Genomic DNA, 21,496 nt, shown 5'->3' with positions numbered 1-21,496 from the left:
ATCATTTTATTATTAGATGAAATTTATTATGATTTATAATATATCGGGGAAAGCTTTCCGGCGTGTTATTACTGTCCCTTTCTTTGTTGAAGCGTTCAATATTTCCTTCTTATGAAATTAAATTTCCCTTAGTTTGTCGAGAATATAATCATCTAACTTTAAACGACAGAAGCTAAATTTCATGAAATTGTTTACTTCAGTAAGTTCATCAAACGGTAATATTAATTAAAGTAACTATAACAAATATTAGCTATCGGTATATTATCATCTATATAGTTTTGGTAACGGACAAGTAGATCGTGATATTACCAACCGTTGGTTCTTACTTAGAAAATTACTTCTATCACCGTTGATAAAACAGGTATCTACTTATTTTATTTCGTCCAAGTTACAGAATTCTTCTTATCAAATTTTTGATTTTTGTGATAAATCAGGAGATATGAAATGAAATACTTGAAACGTAACAACAAATAACAGTTAGTACTGCCTAACATTTATTGCCGAATTACACGATTAAGTACATCGTATTTACAAAGAGATAGGTAGATTTCTCACGTTCACAAATGCAAAAACTAACGCAACGTCGTTCTTACAGCTTAACGTATTTACATGTCCCTGAGGCTTAATCTACAATATCGTTCACACACTGTTATTGTACAATATCAATTACTCTATGCTTCGAAAGCAACGATCGATGCGTTATAATCTATTGAACCTATTGGGTATCACTACGTGTATTTACATCGTACACAACGGGAGTCATTATCACAAAATACGCAAGCTAAATTGATAACTCCTTAAACTTAATGGACTGTGCGCTATTGGATTGATGACGGCGTCGTTCCTGGATAATTTTATGCCCACTGAATATAAACGCATCTTTATAGAAGGAAAGATTCTTTTGGAGGCAGTTTATTGACGCGAGAAACATTACCGATGTAATCGTAAGTTTACCAAAGTTTCGCTCTTTAATGAGAGTAGATAAAAAATTATTGTCATTGTACTGTAACTTAATAGGACAATCTACTATTTATATAGAGTATATAGTGTAAGAGTAACATTATGCGACAGCATACATTACCTACATCGATTTTATCCTGTAATACAAATATGAAGGTTTACAATTGGTAAGAACGTTTCGTACTTCGACGGAACGTAACGAGTAATAACGTAAAAACAACTTTTCGGGGAGGATCGTTACATGCTAGATAAACTCTACGTCTCTCCTTCGTATCCCATAGATTCTTTAGCTCGTTCATAATCTATAAGAGCTTAAATTTACGATATTCGCCAAGATCCCTGGAGACTTTAAACGGGCACAGGTAATATTGTACGATCTTCGCGTATCTCGCAGGACGAAAAACGCACAAAGCGTGAAACTCTTGATCGAAAATTTCCTTGTTCCTATCTTCGGCCTTTCCTTTTCGTACGTTCCTGAAAACTTGCCATCTCGCAATTCGAAAAGTTTCCGAGTAACAAAATTTGCGAGTGAAGATCGTACCTCGCGTCGAGAAAGATCCATCCATTCTCGAAATTTTCAAAATTCTCTAACGTCGAGAAGGATGACGACGATATAAAAGGTCTACGTTGAGAGTCCACTAACTATGATACCAATGAACACGGTAATACCAAGATTTGCGAAAATGTGACGTTGAAAGCTCGAAGACGCTGTGGCCGATTGAAAATCCGTTTGCTCTTCGCCACTATCATAATTTCCTTTCGATATTGGCTCGTCCCTCATGCCAGCTGCTTTCTTTTCGTTACTGTGATCCACTTTCCAAGATTTCTTCGAATCCCGTCGAGTACCTGGCCGTCTCGTCGTTGGTGGCCTGTCAATCCCTAAAAAAATATGTTCAATGTAAAAAAAAAAAAAAAATAAAGGAGATAACGATGTAGAAAATGTTTATATTTATTCAGTAAACGAATTTAAATATCACACGAATGAATCAAGCTGAAAAATCAACCTAAATATCATTTTACATCGATAAGCTTTTACCCATGTTGTCGATAACTTGTCGTTTTTTTTCTCTCTCCCTCTCTCCCTCTCTCTCTCTCTCTCTCTCTCTCTCTCTTCCCCTTTCCCTCTCCCTCTCTCTTTCTCTTTTAACATGCTTTTACGCGCATAACAAATGTTTATTTTACGACAGCATTATCCCGAAACAATAATGCATTGTAGCCGGACCATACGAGATTTAGGCCATTTGCGTAACGAATATTAAGCTCGACGCGAATAAATACAGAAGCGCTTTTGATAGAATTATTAAAATTCAACGCGAGAGAAGAAGAGTGACGAGAGTGCGAAGTTTGATCGTGCGAATGAAGTAAAGTATGTATTCGAAAAAGCTCGGAAATAAATAGGATCAAAACAAATGACGTTTCGCAGTGACCATGCACATAGTAGTAATACTAATAGTATTAGAATTAATATTAGTATTAATATTAGTAGTAGTAGTAGTGGTAGTAGTAGTAGTAGTAATTCAAAGCGATTATCAAGGATTATTAATGGTCGTTAATCCTTAGAATTTTTTGCCGAATCATTTCTCATGGCTAACAAAACACCGAAAGAGAAACGAATGACTTGTATTTCATCGTTATCATTAACACGAAGCAATGTTTTGTACGAAATCCGAGCCGAATTACATTAATAAACTCTAACGAAAGATGATTGGGAACGAAGCTCGATCAATGTGGAGTAGCCACGATATATATCGACATTTTCAAAGGTCTCCTCGACAAAAGCAGCAGCAACCGAGCTTGTTGTCGATCACGTTTGTAGAGATAACCTTTAACGTCCGTCGAATCGTACACCGTGGGAAGCCACTTTGCGTCGAATCGCGTTCGAACGAACGGGTGAAAATGGCGAATCGAGATATTGGGTAAAGCCTGTCGACGAGTAATAACCGGGAAAATAATCGGCCAAGCGACTGGACTTTCCGCACGATGTTCTACGGCTTTGACGTATTGGAACGTCGTCCCAGCGTTTTCCACAAAATCCCGATAGATAGAGAAAGAAACAAAGAGAGAGAGAGGACAAGATGGAAAGAGAGAGAGACAGAGAGAAAGGGAGAGGATGAGAGAGAGAGAGAGACAGAGGGAGGTGGGCTCTTGTCACTTGCACGCTTCGTCGAAATGTCGAGAGTTCTGCAACGATATTAATTCCTTCTCCACATTCGAGGCATTCACGAAAACGCGCGTTTTCTAATTAATCGTTTGAAATAACAGATGCTCTCTCAACCGCGAACTGGGTATTCTCGTCCATTCGTTCCATCGGATAAAAAAGAAGGGTACGTAAGCTCTATGATCGACTCCATTGTGGTCGATCACCTCGAAAACTCGGCATGCTTTTTCATTAAACACTCGAGTTCGTTTTACTTCTCCTCTTTCTTTTCTTTTTGTTTATCGATGATCATATCCGAACCAAAGAGTTTTACAACGAGAATAGAAATTTTTTCGAATTGATAGAAGATTTTAAATTATACGCTTAATTGATATTTTACATAATATTAGATCCATGATCTATTTCATTTGTATCGATTTATTCGATTTTTGTCAGCTTTCGGGATTTAAAAAAAAGCGTACGTGTTTGCTCTCTTCTTCGACGATAAGTAAACAAAATACAAGGGATATGTCCTTTTTAATTAAAATTTCAATCAAAATTACGATTTGTCACTGTTTTACATTCGATTATTAAACATCTATTGATGAGAGTATCATCCATTTCAATTAGTAATAACAAATATGTAAAGCATTAATTAAAAAGTTGTAATATAATTATATTTTTAATAGATTTTATGATATATGTAAATGATATTGAAACTTGTTTCAATATAGAGAAATAATTATAAAGAATATTTAATATCGACTCACTTTCAGTCTTCCTCTCTTTTTATTTCTCTTCTAATTCCACAGATATATTTTTTATATGAAACGTTTTAATGAAACGTTATGATCGTACTCGAGAAAAATCAGCCAAATATTCCATTCGATCATTTCCTTTAAATTCCATACAAATTTCATCTTAAACCAATATTATCAATCTATCAAAAGTAGAACAACATGTATTAATCTAAGTCAAAATATCGGAAGAAGGAGGACCATTAGAAACGCATCAAACGTCGAGCTCACATTTATTAGCATACCATTGTTTCATCTCCTTCGAAGCGTAGCGTGGTTTCAGTAATGAATGCGTTGGCATAGAGGTTAAGATGTCGAAACTGCTCTTCCGTCTTACTGCAATTAGCGGCTAATGCTTTCTCTAATAATACCACGGGAATCCTAATCGTTCGAGCGTGAAGCAATTAGCGAATAACTCGAAACATATCCCGAACATTATTAAAGCGTCTTTATTTTTTAATTATCCCTTTATCGTTGATCCTATCTAATCGTACAAATTACATATCGATACGTCGTCGAAAAAATAAATTCTCTTCGATCATAGTCATTCTTAAAATGTCCCGTTGAGTGTCCCGTAACCTCTCTACCTTCTAGGCAACCTTCTTTCCTTTTCCGTTCCGTGTCGACCGATAATTCTTCGCTCCCGGCACTCCAGAGAGATTCCCAACGAAGTTAACAGACTTGAGCGGAGCATATAATCCGCAGTCCGTTCTCCTTGGTAATTATTGATAATAATGTTAAGCGTAGACTTTCATGGCTGAAGGAAAGTGACGGGAAAATCACGAAGAATGACATAAAAGTAAACAACTAAAATAATTCTAACGAAAAGTATGGTATATAAGTGTACCTTGTACACGACTATACGTTTTTGTTTTAAATTCTAGACGATAATCAAAATTCAAACGTAAAGCGAGCAAGCGTAAAGCAGAGAGAACCAATTATCGATATTCTATCATACAAAAGAGAGGACGACGTTCCCTATTTATATTTGCAATTAGCAATAATTAAGTGCGCCGCAGGCTCGCACGTTTCCTACCCTAAGTGTCCTTTTTCTCTCTTTCACTTTCGCGTTCTCTCCCTTTCTCGCACTCGCACAGCCTCTTATACGTGAGAGTATCTTTAATTAGAGGAATCGATCAAATGAACGTGCAGAGTCAAACGAAAGGACGTGAATGCCCGGCTTTTATATCCGAGGTACGGCTGCCAGTCTAGCGTAGAATGAGAGGCCGAATGAAATATAACGTCGAGCCAACGTGATTTGACGTAACTCGACGTATACGAATTCGCGATGATTTCTATTAGCCTCCACTTGGAAGGATTTTATTCCAATTCCCCTTACCATTTCGTATTTGTGCCTCTATTGCTTTCTCTCGACCCTCAAATATCCATTCTACCTTCGGCCCCTCGTGATTTCTATCGCGTTAGGCGTTTAAACTCAATAATTTGTATAGTCGACGTTAATTAAACATCTCACACTTTATTTATTTTATTCGATTCGACGTTAATACATATTGTATATTATATTATAGGTCTGTGTGTGTGTATATATATATATATATATATATATATATATATATATATCTGCTTACGTAGAAATGTGGACCGATCGATTACCTTTATAAGAATAGAATTCTTAAGAAAGAAACCGATCGACGAATGGACGACCTCGAAACATCGACCGAATTAATTCGCCTTGTCTGATTAATAAGACAAGTCGAGTAATGAAAAAGCCTAATGTCGAAACTGAAAACCAGCAATTCTGTTTATCAGGAGTATAAGAAGGAAGAAAGAAAAAAGAGAGAGAAGGAGAGGGAAATCAAGGGTTGTTTAAGCAGTCAACGTGCTCTTTCGTTCATGAGACGCCTAAGTGAACTCAGGCACAGGATCCAGAACTCAGTGCAGTCAAGATTGAGGTAATTACGCCGAGGAGGTTATATCGATCGACGATAAACCGATAAGTTATCCGACTAAGGATCAGCCTTGCGGTTTAACATCGGCCGTTGTACTAGAAATAAGTCTCACAGGACTACTACAGTTCTTTAATATTCTTTTTTTCTTTTCGTAATAGTTTTAATGATCCTATCTACACTTTTCATCGAGAAAATCTATTCGGCAATGGTAAACAAACGAGTATTGATTGCATCTTATCGAATATATTATACTATTAATAATGAAATAACATTACATTCTCAACGTAAAATTTGATTAAAATACTCACTGTAAAGTTTGATCTTGCTTTCGGTTTCACCCAGCGAATTCGTCGATATACATCGGAAGGATCCAAAATCTTGCACACGTACCGACTTTATAGTCAACCTCATCGTCATCTTGTATCCTTTATATCCTTTCGATATCGTTTCGACTTCGTAGTGATTGTCTAGAAAACATAAGAAAAAAAACGAATCGATCTTTATTATTTAATGATACTCATCTTTTTCTTTTTTTTTTTTTTTAGAGGTGGTAAAAATATTTCATCCGCGTAAACGACGCTTTGCGCTTTTGAACGCGATCAAATATGATTTTACAGTTTTAACGCCATCATGATTATAATTTGTAATTAACAAGAGAGTACAAGTTTATGACCGAACGGACGCCCGATGGCACTTCTTCGTCCGTGCGCATTTAAATCGTATAACTTCCGTGCCGATGTAATTACGTTCGCCGCTCGTTAAAAAGCTAATTTGTTATATCGTAGTGATCCGCGAAATGGCTACGAGGACAGGCACTTGGTGATAACTACGAATAATCGAAAAATGTAGCTTGACTAAAGCTACTACCGTAGTAAAGTTGACATTTTTCTTCTCGTTTCGTTTATAAGTTATAAAAATGTAAAAACTACATCAAATTTTTCTTTCCTAATCGAAACAACGAATGGAATGTCATTTTTCCGATAAAAGACAATTTGTATATATACATATATATATAAAAAGAAAAGTCTTTTGGAAAATGAATGAAAAAATACTAAGAAAAAAAATCAAGAAGCTCGTAATTACTTAAGAAAATGAAAAAGTAAGTCAAGATAATGGATTCTCGAACTTCGTATAATTTATAAAAGAGAGCAAGAGAGAGAGAGAGAGAGAGAGAGAGAGAGAGAGAGAGAGTAAAGCTTTCCTCGTTCTTATGAAATAATTCAGTTATTGTCAATAAGAGAAATGGAGTGTAGTTGTAGCGTCTTAAGATATAACGCCACTATACTTGCCCTTAACCTCCGGCTGTTATCGCAAAGGCGTTTGGATGCAATTACAGCAAAGTCTCTATGTTGGTGCAGAGTGTAATTAGAGCGAGCCACATTAGCGACACTCGTGTGAGCGTTTTACCACGAGACGTATCTTTCCTCAAACGTTAGGGAAGAAAAGACGAAAGAAGAAATAAAAGGCGAAAATTAAGTAAAATATGTCAAGTTTCGAATATATTATATATACATATCATAAAATGAAATATTTTGTATAACCTTAATCGCAAAAACTTACCATTAGTGATAGTCTCGTTTGTTGGCCTGGTCCAATAACTGATCGGCTTGGGATAAGCTTCACTTTGGCATTCAAGAACAAGTACTTTGCCTTCGTACGCGCCAACCAATTGTTTTTCGATCCAAACCATCGGCGGAACTGTGAAATGTAAGTCGGATTAATCAAGAGAAGATAATTACATCTCTCGTATTACAATCGGCTGAAAGTTATCTATTAAAATCACGAAAATCTGCTAAGAGAGGAACGACTTTGAGAGTCTTAAGCGAACAGGCTGGTGACATTGCACGTCGGAATCTCGCCTAGAGGCAGGAAGAATTTAGAAGGTGGTTCTTCAACCTCACCGAGGAAACAATGCTCCTTCTTTGGATCAGCCATTCACGCTGCGGCGTCTGCCCCAAGTGCCGTCATTACGAGCTCCGCGACTCAAGAGAGATTCGCGGCCACGTCGTCGGGCTTTTAAATTGCCTTTGAAACCGAGAGAGAAAGAGAGCAACGGGAGATGAGGAAAAGTAAGGAATGCTGGATGAAGAGCAGACTTGGGCTCGTCGTTTCGTACGTACAGTGAACAATGAGAACGATCCTCTTGCTGACGGTTGGCGGTACTCCGTTCGATGCTATGCACAAGTACGGTCCCATGTGGAGTCGAGTGACATCCGTTATTTCCAGATATGAACCTTCGATACTCGCTACTGAAACAGATAACATATCCATCTGTACGATATTCTGCCGATGACAATTCCAAGTTATTTCTTCTGCGATAATAAAATATGGAAATCGTAAATATAAAATTGTCTACGTCACGAAAAATATTAGAAATATTCGTTTCTAATGATACTTTATTTTAGCTGACCCAACTGAACTTTTATTTGGAATACATTAATTATCTGTGTCAGAGTCGATTAAATTTTCAAATATTTATAAGTTTAGTATAAGTCAAAGTCAGAGATCAAATTATTACTATTTTAACAAAAAGGGGATTACAAAAAAATAAATAATTCAATTGATAGAATAGAAAACGAACGAAATTGTTAAAGTTATTTTCATAGAATTATTTCCATCTTTTAAAGGAACGGAGATTATTATAAAAGTTGAAAATATTGTTTGTATGTGTTTGTATTTGTATATGCAACACTTAGTTAAAAAATACAAAAATATTAGACACTTCGGTAATAACAAACACGTTTATAAACGTTTCAGCATAAAAAAGATATTATATCTTTCGAAAACACATATATATAATTACAAATTCAATTATCCTACGTCGAAAGACCTAATTGAAGTAAAAAAATTTATTTTCGCGCTTTTCTACATCTATTTTCAATCGATATCATCATTACCATCGTTCCAGATTCTGTAGTTACGAACGAGCACTGCACCGAACGATGAGCTATATCGTAATCTAACAAATCGCCAACGTTAAACGCAGCCGCGAACGCGAACGATTTTACAAAAAGGTCGATTTTACGTGCACACGCAGGTAGTACGGGACTCCAGAGAGCTATTTCGCGTTTGATCGCATAGACCTCGCCGTTATTATCCGCGTGATTTATATCCATTATTGCTATCTGTGCACTCGGTATATGTATATTCTCTGTAAACACGCACGAAAATCGAGCGTTACTTTAATTATTTAATATTCGTTAACATTAATCTAGTAATTTCGGTAACCCTTAAGATCTCGAAAAAAAGGTTAACGACAGGATAAATAAGCAAATATTTCTTCCTTTCATTATAGGTAGAAAGAAATCGTTTCTCCTTCTTTCTTTCTTTCTTTCTTTCTTTTTCTTTCTCTCTCTCTTTCTTTCTCACTTTTTTTCTTTTTCATTCTTTAGTTTCGTCATCCAATTTTCTTCTTTCGTTCGATTCGAACAGAAAGGAAATAAAAGAGGTCAGCTGCGAGAACGCCGGAGACGTACACGCATTCAAGAATATTTTATTTTACGGTACTTATCCTTCGATGGAATCAGGATCTAAAGGAAGAAAAAGGCGGGAAGACGAATGAAAGAGTGGAAAAAATAAGGTAAAAACGAAGGGAAGGCCGATAGAAAAGAAAATAGAATGGAGGGGAGATGAAAATAGAGAGCCAGATGAAAAATAAGAGGGAGGAAGACAGAGAGAGAGAGAGAGAGAGAGAGAGAAAGAGATGATAGAAAATAGGAAGAAAAAGCGACAAATGCTTAAACCGATTCCTTAAAACCGAGCGCAGCAAGATAAAAGATTCATCCGGTGAATAAATCACTCTAGCTTCCTCCCTTCTCTTCACCTCTATATCCTTCTTCCTCCTCCTCTTTCTCTTTTCATGCTCGAAACACCTCGTCCTTTTTCGCGAGGTACACTCCGTTTCTCGTAGACGTTCGCACCCTATATTGCAGTTCCTCCTGGTACGGTGTCGCACAGTAGAGGCGAAAATATTTTACGGGCGAGTAACACGAGGTCCGACACCCTAGCCATCGTTTTCTTCCTTCTCCGTTCTCATACCCCTTTTCCTCTGAGCCGAGGAGCCGTTCTACGAGCGCCAGGAACACGAAGTACCTTGTGAAAGGTCGAAGAAAAAGAACGTCGAATTGTAGGGAAGAATTCCTAGGGTTTTCCAAATGGAAGGACGCATGAACGAACGAACGAACGAACGAATGACTAGAGAAAAAGAAAAGAGAACGGAAAAGGGGTGACCTTTCGCGTAGATCACACAATACGGAACATCCTCGGCTCTTTCCATGCACAATTAGTTAGCGTACGGTCTGAACAATCATTAAAAAAAAAAAAAGGAAAAGAGAGAGAGAGAGAAAGAGAGAGAGAGAGAGAGAGAGAGAGAGAGAGTGAAAGAAAGAATCGAAGACACCTAGTGCTAAAGGTTAAAGAGAGAAAGAGAGTGAGTGAGTATCTCGAGGTAGAACGGCAATTAAGAGGTAAAAGGATCGGATAATAGACCGCTTTGAGAAATTAAGAGTTCGAGCACCCTTCCAGTCGATCTCACCAACTGATACCCGTCAGATAAAGCACGGCTCGCGAACCCATCGATTTTCGACATAGTTCAACTCGACGATCGATGGTTACGTTCTCCTTTCGAAATCCTTCCGATCCACACGATCGCGCACGCGATTCAATATTATCAAGATTACGAGATGCTCAACGAGATGATCGCTTCGTGATAGAACAGACGACTTCGTGGTGTGTCCTTGTTTCTAGATCTCCTTCAAGTAGATCAAAATCTTTTTACGTACATCCTATACAATGATTCCCTTATAATTATCTTAGAAAGGTCAGATAGAATCGCTGTCTTATAACAAAGCTTCGCTTAAGAAAGAATATAATATCTAATTTATTCTCATTAAGTATGCACTTTCGTCAAAGAAACGCGATTGATACTAGTCAGCACTTAACACGGTCTAATAGATAGTATTATTATTAGGAAAATCGAAACGTTCGATCGGTACGCTCGATAGGAGATATAGCTGGAATATACGGAAGGTATGAAGAGGAAAACGGCGATAGCAGGTGGCTGGGAGCAAACGAGCGGAAGTATAGAGTGAAGAGAAAAAGACCAAGAGAGGAAAAGAGAGAGAGAGAGAGAGAGAGAGAGAGAGAGAGAAAGCAATGTCGATAGGTCGGAGAGGAACGGTAAATTGGGTGGAAGGTGACGGAAGGTGGCGGTCAGAGTCCTTTTGCTGAAAATAAATACCTACCCTCGTGCCAGTTGGAGAGGGTGATCGTGCCGCCTGCCTCTCTACGCCACGTGACCGTCGGCTTCGGTGTTCCTGTCGCCGCGCACCGCAGCGTCACGTTGCTACCCTCCCTCACTTCCATGTCCGTACTGGTGGGATAGTCCAGGATATCCGGAGGTACTGAAACAATGACCACATTGCGAAAGGGAAACATCCTCCCTTGCCCTCATACGCGAGCACGAACACGAACGGCCTTCGTTCGAATAGATAGTTATCTCGATACTGCCCGATCACTGTTACCCTCATCCCCTTTTCACCTCCTCCTCTTCCTCCTCCTCCTCCTCCTCCTCCTCCTCCTCCTTCTCCTCCTCCACTCCACCATCCCTCGTAACGTTTACGTACACGATTCAGGGAAGAGAGGACGGAGGGGTAGTTCGCCCTGGTATCATCCACGAATACTCGCTTGCACGGCTGTCCCGTACACGAACGATCGAATCGTAAAATCTGGAATCGTCGGTCTGATCTCGAATTCGCTTTCGAAATTTTACACTACGCTGGCGTTATTTTAACGTTAAATTTTTTTACTTCCACTTTCTTTCCTCCCTCTCCTCCTACTTTATTTTCTTTTTCTTCTTTCCTTTTCTTTTGTTTTGTTTTCTTTTACTTTTTTCCTTCCGTTCTTTTTTCTTTCTTTCTTTCTTTTTTTCTTTCTTTCTCTCGTTCTTTTTTCTTTCGCCGTCAATATCCTATCCTTTTTTCAGTGAACTAGTATGAGACAAAGTACGAGACACGTATAACGAGTATTACAAGAAAATCGAATTAACCTAAGAGCAGCTATCGGATTTATCTCCGCTAATTTTAGGATAACCTTCTCATCACCTTATTTCTCTCTCATTTTATATTTTCGATCCTAATACTGTTTCGAAAATTTCAGCGAAAGAACACGAAATAGGGTTGAAAATTCGATTATAAGAAGACGAGTAATGGAATAAAGTTTGTTAAAGTATTTTAGATTATCTCTGAAATGTTTAATTATAACATTAGTGAAATTATTTATATCGAGAGATGGTTGGAAAAATATATTATTGTTTCGTCAATGACAATGTTAACTTAGGAATAACGAATCTATGAATATAAAAGAAACAAAAATGGGGTTACCAGATATGAGAGAAGAAGAGAGAAAGGGAGAGAGAAAGAAAGAGAGAGAAGAAGAGAGAGAAAGAGAGTAGAGCACGTATTCGTTCGTTTGTTGATCGTAGTTTGTCGATCGTCGAGTATTCTTTTGAAGTAGATTCGCAAATGAAACGCGCCGTTGCATTTCAAAACAGCCGAAATATTCTAGCTTCGACGTAGCTTGCCTGAAGGGGCACGAATGTACCCTTTGTGAGGCAATGCGATTGATTCCTGAAATCGGAAATCATTGCCACTTTCGAATGGACCTTCGAAATAGAATGGCATGTTTACAGAAAAACCTTCAATACGAATGTTTTATATCTATTTTTTGATTAATGTCTGATATCTAAAATCATTTGATGAAATATTTTGATTCGATAAAAGTCAATGAGTAGTTTATGTTCTTTTGTAATGTATTTTCTAACGTTATTGTTTAAAGTTAGTAGATATACATGGTGTACGTAGGTTTGTGAGTAACGTTGTTCCTCTAACATACATACAAACGTATGTAAACTTTCGTTTCAATAACACTCTAGTTGATCTTCCACGTCGTAGTCACGTCCCTACCAATGGATGCAGGTTGCATCTCTTACAAGTTTTGGTAAGCTTCGAGAGGAAGGTCGTAAGAGTTCTCGCAGAAGTTCTAAAGTGGCTTGATATCGGAAATAATAAAAAATTCGAATGCCTAAGATGAGTTATATAACCTATAACATCATTATAGGGTAATATCATCTTGATAGACGTTTACTTCCAAAGAGTATAAAACTTTTCACGATGATCAAAATGAAAATCTATCGTTTACTATACATTCACAACTTTCAAAGCAATTATCGTTGAGAATTATGTAAATGAGATTCATCTGAGCAAAAAAAAAAGGGAGAGAGAAAGAAAAAGAAAAACGGAATAATCTATCAAAATTATTCATTACTAAATAACGAACAAATTCAATATTTAACACAGTGCAAAGTCACCATATCCATTGAAAACAAGTTTTCGATATTTAATAACGTCATCTAAAAGTATAAAAGTAAAATTTTCTTACCGGAATAGCGAGCAAAGAAATACGGTAATAACTAAGAAATAAAAGAAATAAAAATAAAAATAAATATTCTAGAATAACAACAACAACAACAATAACAACACCAACGACAACGACAACGATGACAAGGACGCAACGACGACGATACTACGCCAAAGACGACGACGAAGGAATTTCGTTATCGAGTTGCTTTTCAGTAGGGAGAAATAGAGCCGAATATGGCCAGTAGACATGCAGTCCGGTAACTGAGAGTATGGAGAGGAGGTAGAAGAGGAAGAAAAGAGGAAAACATGGCACAATGTAGAGGACGAAGAAGAAGAAGAAGAAGAAAAAGAAGAAGAAAAAGAAAAAGAAGAAAAAGAAGAGACTAGAGGCTACTACGTACGGTTTTCAACGCTTCTCTCAGCGAGCAACTTCTCCCCCGTCACGAAGGAGGCTACCCTTTCCTGAATAGCTTCTCGTCTCTCTTTTCCTCTCTCCGCCTCCTCCTCTTCCTCCTCCTCCTTCTTTCTCATCCTCCTCTTACTTCTCTTCCATCTCCTCCTCCGGTGAACGGAGCATCGCGAGCCGGAGTCCTCCCTCTGAGTTACGGAAGACGTGTTCGGAAGGCAAATAGCTTCTCGTCGACGAAAAGAAGAGCGGACTCGAACGGAGCTTTTTCTCGCGGTAACGGACGCGCTAGCTTATGCGTTGACAAAAAAGAAAGAAAGTTATACGCAAAAGAGAGAGAAATAGGAAGAGAAAAGGGGAGAAAGAGAGAGAAAGGGGGAGAGAGAGAGAGAGAGAGAGAGAGAGAAAGAGTTTCGTTTTCCCAAAGAAACAAGTCCACTCAAAACGTTGGCCGTTATGACCAAAGGAAAAAGCTTCATCGATGGACTGCATCGATGGACTGTATACGAAATATTCCCGAGTATCGCAAATACCGCGGAGATATCACTCGACGGGCAATCCATTCTGGCCTTTGCGAGCGGACTACGTCGTGTGCAAACCGGTTGAAAAAAAAACCGACATATCCGCAGATAGTATATTTATTGATACGGGAAAACAATTGCTACGGATTTATTATTTCGTGCGGGCTCGCGAACCCGTACACTACCTATTCTCTTTATCTTTATCTTTTTTTTTCCTTTCTATTATATTTTCTACGTATGTCTCTGATGCTTGCTAGGAGATGGTTCTACGATAAATGAAAACTATCTTTAATACTTTTGTTATCGTAAGACGATAAAAGGGACCACGACGAACGACGACAATGACGACAACGGAGCTTCGAGATAAGAAGAAGACGAATCGTTTTCTTTTTTGGATAATCGATCGGAAAAGAAGAATTACGTTTGCCTAAGAAGAAGGACACTCGGTTCTTTTAAATGCTTTGAGAATGATAGACTGTGAAATTCCTGGATAACGTACAAGACGTTCTTCCTTGTAATAAAAGAAGGGAGATCATTCGAATGCTCGAAGATAAATCTTCGAATGGTGAAACTCGTAAGAACGATGCTTTCTCGTTCTGACTCAAAATGTGGGAAGGATCGATTCGATCGTGCTATCAAAAAGACACAGAGACAGAGACAGAAATAGAGATAGAGAGAGAGAGAGAAAGACTTCGAAACAGGTGATTTCATGCAAACGACAAGCTAGTCGACTAATTGTAAGTAATATTACAGTACGATAAAGGAGAAATTTAATGGCTGTTGTTACGAGATAAGCTCGAGCTTTACGATTATACACGTTCCTCGGCACCTCTTTCGTTGCTTGGACGATACTTTGAACGATATATTAAGAACTAAATTGAAGCGTATCCGTGAAATTTCTTGCAAAGTTTTATCTCAAAAATCTTTTAAATGGTCTTGGAAAAGAGTGCATGGGGAAATCAACGGAAACTTAAGTATAAGAAATTCGTAAAGATTCTCAAAAGCGAAATGCAAGTCAACGTTAAGATTCTTCAGTTTTTCCGTTGACCCAGAAAGTACGAGTCGTTCGTTAAAAAGTACGAATTAAAAATGAAAGTCGGATTTTAAAATTTGCCAAGTTTAAGCACTCTGCTACGCGTCACGATTTCGTGAAAAACATTGGCCATTTTCTTTTTAGAATTTATAAACGATATGTTAGAGTAAAAAGAGAAAAGAAGAGAGCGAGAAAAGGTTAAGTAAAAAGAAATACAAAAATAAGATAAAATTACATTAAGATAATATCATCGAATAATTAAAAATAAACGAAAACGTAATAAAAAAAAAATAATAATAATATTAATAATAATAATAATAATGGCACAAAAAGCGAAATAATTAGTTTCACGTTAAATCAGATTTATTTTAAAGAGACACTCGAAAGGATACGATAACAAAAATAACAGAAAAAGATTTGGAAAACACTCATCGAACACTTTCGAACGAATCTCTTAAAACTGTAAAGAGGTTGGTTATTAAGTCGGCTAGTGAGAAAGAGAGACCGATGGAAGGAGGTTGCAGTCGTCGAGGAGGTGTTTAATGGCCCACTAAGAGTACAATCGACCGGCGAAGGTTTTGGCGCGAGCCGCACACTTTACATACATTTGCATTCCATCGGCACGTATCCGGTGGATACTGAAGGAACAACATTGCCGATTTTGCGGATACGTGTCTTTATCTTTGCTAGCCACTCGAAGATCGTCGTTAGAAAGTTCCGTTGGGACTCATAGAGGAAGTTTGTCCTTCGTTTTCGTCGAAAGCTTCCAAGAGGAAAAAGAAAAAGAAATAGAAGTAAAAGTAGAAGAAGAAGAAGAAGAAGAAGAAGAAGTAGAAGAAGAAAAAGAAATCGAAAGAAATCAAAAGAAATCGAAACGAGTATCTCTCACGAGACGATGCAAATATCGCGTTAAATATTGCATCTGTATCTCGACGAGCGGAGATCACGGATTTCCAAAGTTGCCTAGGATACACCTTTAAGGTATGGGGTCGTATTCACTGGAGTTTGACAAGTTCCTGGGCTCGGCAACGACGGAGAAGGGTTGCAGCAACTGCTAAGAAAGTTTGGAAGGAAGGATCGGTTGATGCATGGCTACGTGGAAGAAGGATGTTCTCTCTGATACGTATACCGCAGGACAATCGTTGAAGATCCCAACCACAAAAAGGCCCATCAAAAACGTTGAATTTGCCTTTACTTCCTTACATTTTCCCTTTCGCTGTTCTTGTCTTGTTCAAAGTTAGTGTATATATATATATACATATTTTTTTTTCTTTTCTTTACTTTCCTTTACTTTTCTTTTCTTTTCTCTCCTATTTTTTTCCTTTTTATTCGCCAACATCTTTAAAAGTTTTCGTAACAATACATTCTCCTGTATTAAAATTGTTAAAAATTTATCTGCGTAATTTCGTAAAACTGTTTTATATATTATTATTATTATTACTATTATTATTGTTTTCAATTTTATTAAACGTCTGATTTTACCAACTATTTCGAGGAATCCGGTGATGCTGGACATTGGATCAGTGTTGACTTGGCACATGTACCAACCCCGGTCAGTTTCTTTCGTGTCTTTGATGTGAAGTGACCACGTACGATGTCCGCTGTGGGTCACAGTGATTCGATGATTCTTCGTGATAACGTGATTTGCTATCGTCAGTATTGTCTGCGTGTCCACTCGGAGCCATGCCACCTATGAAACGTTAAGATAAGAGAGTAATAGGTGTTAGTAAAATTAATGCAATTTTTATCAAGTCAACATCTTGCAATGACTAGGTCTATTACAAAGCAACTAGGTAGAATATGTAACGGGTTTATGCACTGTCTAAACGTCAGTCGGTCTGAAAACAGCCATGAGCTATAGTTCCTCTTTTTTTTTCTGTTCGTCTTTTCCATGGCATTATCCTATCAAGAATCAAAGTTTCTTACTCTAAGTTTCAACCAATGAGAAGAGAGGTGAAATACTTTACGAAACTAATACAGCTTTCGTTTCGCTTCGTGACGTTCTATTCAATTCTCCTTCTTCTCTCCTCACGCTAGTTATTAATTAATAACATTTTATACTAAAACGGATTTGCGTCGTAAATAAGATTTAATGAGAAATATAGTAGTAACAGTGCGCGATACTTTCTATAGAGACAAACTTTCGATTGCTTCATTCCTTTTTGGTTTATCTTTTAATCGCGTGAATAAATATCATGTTTTGCGATCAAATAAAATTAAATGCAATATTGTAAAATCCGTATATAACGTGTGTATGTGCGAGGGTGGGTTTCATGCGTAAACCGATCTAAGCGACAAGTAATCTGTTGAGTATCGAATATTGCATTGATTGTCTGTAATAAAATATAATTGACTCAAATATCTTGTAATCCGAATCTTTTCAGTTGGTTTAAATAATTCTATAATATATATATACATACATGAATCCTCGGAATCGGATTTATAAAAATTGATAATCACGCAAACATCGTTGGTATTTTAGACGAGTAATAGTCATATGATTTTAAATAATGGAAAATTATTTAAATAATTGTATCACATAAGACGAGATAAAAAAAATATCGAGATACTTTCGATCTTGTTATTAATAAGAGAGGACAATGAAATGCTACAGACAAAACCACTTTGAATATTTAATATAATAAATAATATAAATAAAATATAATCGATTCATGTCTCTCATAATTCCATCCCTTCTAATTAATTCAAATAATTCTACAATATACATAATGCGTGTGTTTACATACGTGTGCGCGTATATATATATATATATATATATATATATATATATATATATATAAATGTTTGCAATCAGACTTACAAATTCTGATAATATTTTCCTGATAAATAAATAAATAAATCCTAAATAAATATTTCAGACGATACGAACTGATTTAATAATTATCGAATAATATAAAATAAACGACCATTCTTTAAATAACAATGACGTAGAAGGCGATACAAAGAAACATTTCGATCCCTTTCTACTTTTTCATTGATAACGAAAAATAATAAAATAATAAAAACACCTTGAACATTTTATATATTTAATACATTATATAATGTACATAAAATATAATCGATTTGCATACATTATAATTCAACATAAATTATCCAAACAATCATATATATATACATACATATATACGCATATATATATATATATATATATATATATATATATATATATATACACAGTTTTTGAATTGAAGTCATACATATGTACTAATAATCGTAGAACGATATTCCGGCCGAGATAAATCGATATAATATGATTTAAAATATAGACGAGAGTATATATTTTAAATAAATATGATAAACGGAAAACGATACAATGGAACATGTTTGATAATATGTTCAACGCAAGGAACAATGAACTGCAGAACCAACTCGAATATTTTACGATCCAATGGATAACAGTTGTCTCGACCTAGATGCCGAGCAGCTTCACGCGCTTCGGCTTTTCTCGCAAAACTCTTTCTCGAAAATTTACTAAAGGAGATGACGGTTGAGGAGGAGGAGAAGGAGGAGGAAGAGGAAGACGGAGAAAGGTGTGGGAGTATATATGAAAGAGATCGAGATAAAGGAATAAAGAAAAGAAGACACCTGCTCGGCATGTCTGAAAAGCGAATCCTCGCTTTAGCCGTTATTCACTCTTCATCGTTTTCAGACGTCCATCGGAGTTATACCATGGCATAACGTGTTTGAAAAACAACGCGAATACCAACGTCATCGTCGTCGTAACTCAAACATAGTCCTTGTGTTTATTGTTACGATTTAGACCGTCGAACGAGGAAAACATATTTTCTTAAGAGCACACGTATTAGAGACTGGCTTATATCAAGCCATCTTTTTCTTTGTCTTCTGCGCATGCGCTTCCTTCTCTCTTTCTCTCTTTCCCTCTATCTCTCTCTCTTCCTTTATTTCTTTCTTTCTCGCCGTTTTAAAAAAGGAAATCTCCACAGAATTCACGTACTTTCGCGGTGTGATTTACAAATGGCCGTCGTCAGAGTCCCGCTCTTCATAGTCACGATGAAGAAGAAGAGAAGTTTTGTGCTCATCGACGACAACTCTCTTTGTCTTTCTCTACGTTCTCATACACGCATATATACATCCTCATATCCCCGAGGCATTGTATCCACGTGGTCGACAAGCTCGACTATATCAAACTACCAACGCCTTCGTTGCGAGAAAGCTCCTTCGTCAAAAACCGCAATACACTCGACATCGTCGTCCACGTTACACCGTCTTCTCTACTTCTCCCTTCTCCTTCTTCCCCCTCTCTTTTTCACTTCCTTCTTTCCTATATAGACGTCGCTTTAAAGCGCGTTCTCCACAACTTCTATCCCTTCCTTTTTGTCCACCTATAAACGTCGTATACGCAAACATACTTATATGTAAGTGTATGTGAGTGTTCTCAAAAAAACAGAGAAAGAGAGAGAAAGAAGAAAAGAAGGAGAAAGAGAAAGACAGAGGGAGAATAAGAGAAGGAGACATTTTTACGTTTTCCACTACAGAAATAGAAAGAGGAGTTGGGTGCATAGGAAGGTAGTACGATGGGAAAGAAAGCTGGAAAGAAACTACTGAGTATGAGGAGAGAAGGCGAAACGAAGGGAAGTTAAGGGAGTAGGAAAAGAGAAAGACGATGGCGGTAACAGTAGTAGTAGTAGAAGTAACAGTAGTAGTAATAGTAGTGGTGGTAGAGTAGTAGTAGTAGTAGTAGTAATAGTTGTGAGGGAGATGAAGGTGGGTTGTAAATTGTGTGCGCAAGACGAGAGTGCAAAAGCTTTCGTGGCTGATACAGCAGTCATGTGCGTCTTATACACTACTACTACGTTTATGTTTATATATATATATATGTGTATATATATGTATGTATATCTTTATATATATATAGACAGATATATATATATATATATATATATATATATATATATATGTCTTTTGCGTGTATACGTTTCACGCATTAGCACGAGTGTAAGAGAAATAGAAACGCGGGAAGGCCCTCCTTTGTGGACGCTACGCGAACACTCTGAATTGCCATCGGAGTAATTATTCAAGTCCGTATACCCTGAAGCACTAGTACTCCTCCACAAGTCGACCACACGTATTTCGATTTACGAGTGATTCGAAAAACGACGTAATTGTCGTTGACACGCTTCCGGTTAGAATCAAAACGCTTCATTCTCGCTTAACAAATAAAGGTTTTCGTTCTTCTCTGAAACGTCGATAATTATTAGAGCTTAATTAGAATCCAAATCATTTTTATTTCATACGAGAGCATTATTAATTTGAATAACGTCGTATGATAATGAGATAGTTAAAAAGAAAAAAAGAAAAAAAAAGAGAAAAAAGAACTAATAATTGCACAATAATATTCGAGAGAAAATTTGTAGAATAATTTTGTACGAGTAATTGTTCTCTCAATAGTTACACACTTGTTCCTTTTAATTGGAGAGAAAGATTTATAGAAATCTGTATTGTTTCACAACAACATCCTATAGTAGTTTCTCTCGATCGTATAAGATGCATGTTTCAGAGATACGGAAAAGTTTAGGTTGGATAGTTCTCTTTGATTCAACGAACTACCCTCTCGAACCACGAATATTTCCCGTTTTCGGGCCGGTGTGGTGAAAAATGACTCGCAAAACTTCCCTCCGGCTTGAATACCGTCTCGTACCTTCGCGATAGTCTCGCCTACTCTCACCCTATCTCTCTCTCTCTCTCTCTCTCTCTCTCTCTTTCTCTCTCTCTTTCTCTCTCTTTACATTTCTCTCCCCTCTTTTCCCCATGTTCTTTTTTCTTCGCCCTATCTAGTTCGCGTGCACCGTAATTATCTTCGAGACTAATCAGCGGGAAAACGTGAACGCACTTGGAACCGACCCGATGGTCAGATCAGGAACTGAATTGTGAGTAATTGTGGATAGTTCGAAAACCACTGAGACACTGATCGATGTTCCCGCTTTCGAATCTTGCTAGAGGAACTATCGTGGGCCTAATTTTGAGAATTGCTGCCTCATCTATTTGGAAAAGATTTACGTAGAATAGATGACTCTAGTTCGACTGTCAATACTCGCTTTAAAGATTTATATTTAGATGTATAGAGGAATATATTAGATGGTTATATCTCACGAGAAACTGTAATATACTCTGAATGTATCAATCACAAATGTAATATTCAGTCACGAAAGCATTCATATATCATTTTATCTTGAATAACATTCTATAGATAAAACAATGAGCTTCAAATTTTTGATAAAATATTAAGAAATCAATGTGTTATATGAAGTATATCGATCATTAAATAAAAAGCA

General features: G+C 37.0%; 1 protein-coding gene across 3 annotated transcripts in view; it reads right to left on the bottom strand.

Annotated features, from left to right (window-relative positions):
* Window positions 1–468: 468 nt before the first annotated feature.
* Window positions 469–21,496, bottom strand: part of LOC127069424 (opioid-binding protein/cell adhesion molecule homolog) — a 57,041-nt gene continuing 36,013 nt past the window's right edge. The window contains exons 4-9 of one of the 3 annotated variants that reach the window (XM_051006445.1): window positions 16,665–16,872; window positions 11,048–11,206; window positions 7,925–8,053; window positions 7,365–7,502; window positions 6,113–6,271; window positions 469–1,839 (exon numbers count right to left, since the gene is read on the bottom strand). In XM_051006445.1, coding sequence (XP_050862402.1) covers window positions 1,583–1,839; window positions 6,113–6,271; window positions 7,365–7,502; window positions 7,925–8,053; window positions 11,048–11,206; window positions 16,665–16,872 — 1,050 coding nt within the window. In that variant the 3' untranslated portion in view covers window positions 469–1,582. The remainder of the gene's footprint in view (window positions 1,840–6,112; window positions 6,272–7,364; window positions 7,503–7,924; window positions 8,054–11,047; window positions 11,207–16,664; window positions 16,873–21,496) is intronic. The other 2 variants (XM_051006446.1, XM_051006447.1) reach the window with 2 other exon arrangements.

The sequence above is a fragment of the Vespula vulgaris genome, chromosome 15 (genome assembly GCF_905475345.1).
Source record: "Vespula vulgaris chromosome 15, iyVesVulg1.1, whole genome shotgun sequence".
NCBI lineage: Eukaryota > Metazoa > Arthropoda > Insecta > Hymenoptera > Vespidae > Vespula > Vespula vulgaris.
This window is presented reverse-complemented; position numbering and strand designations above follow the sequence as displayed.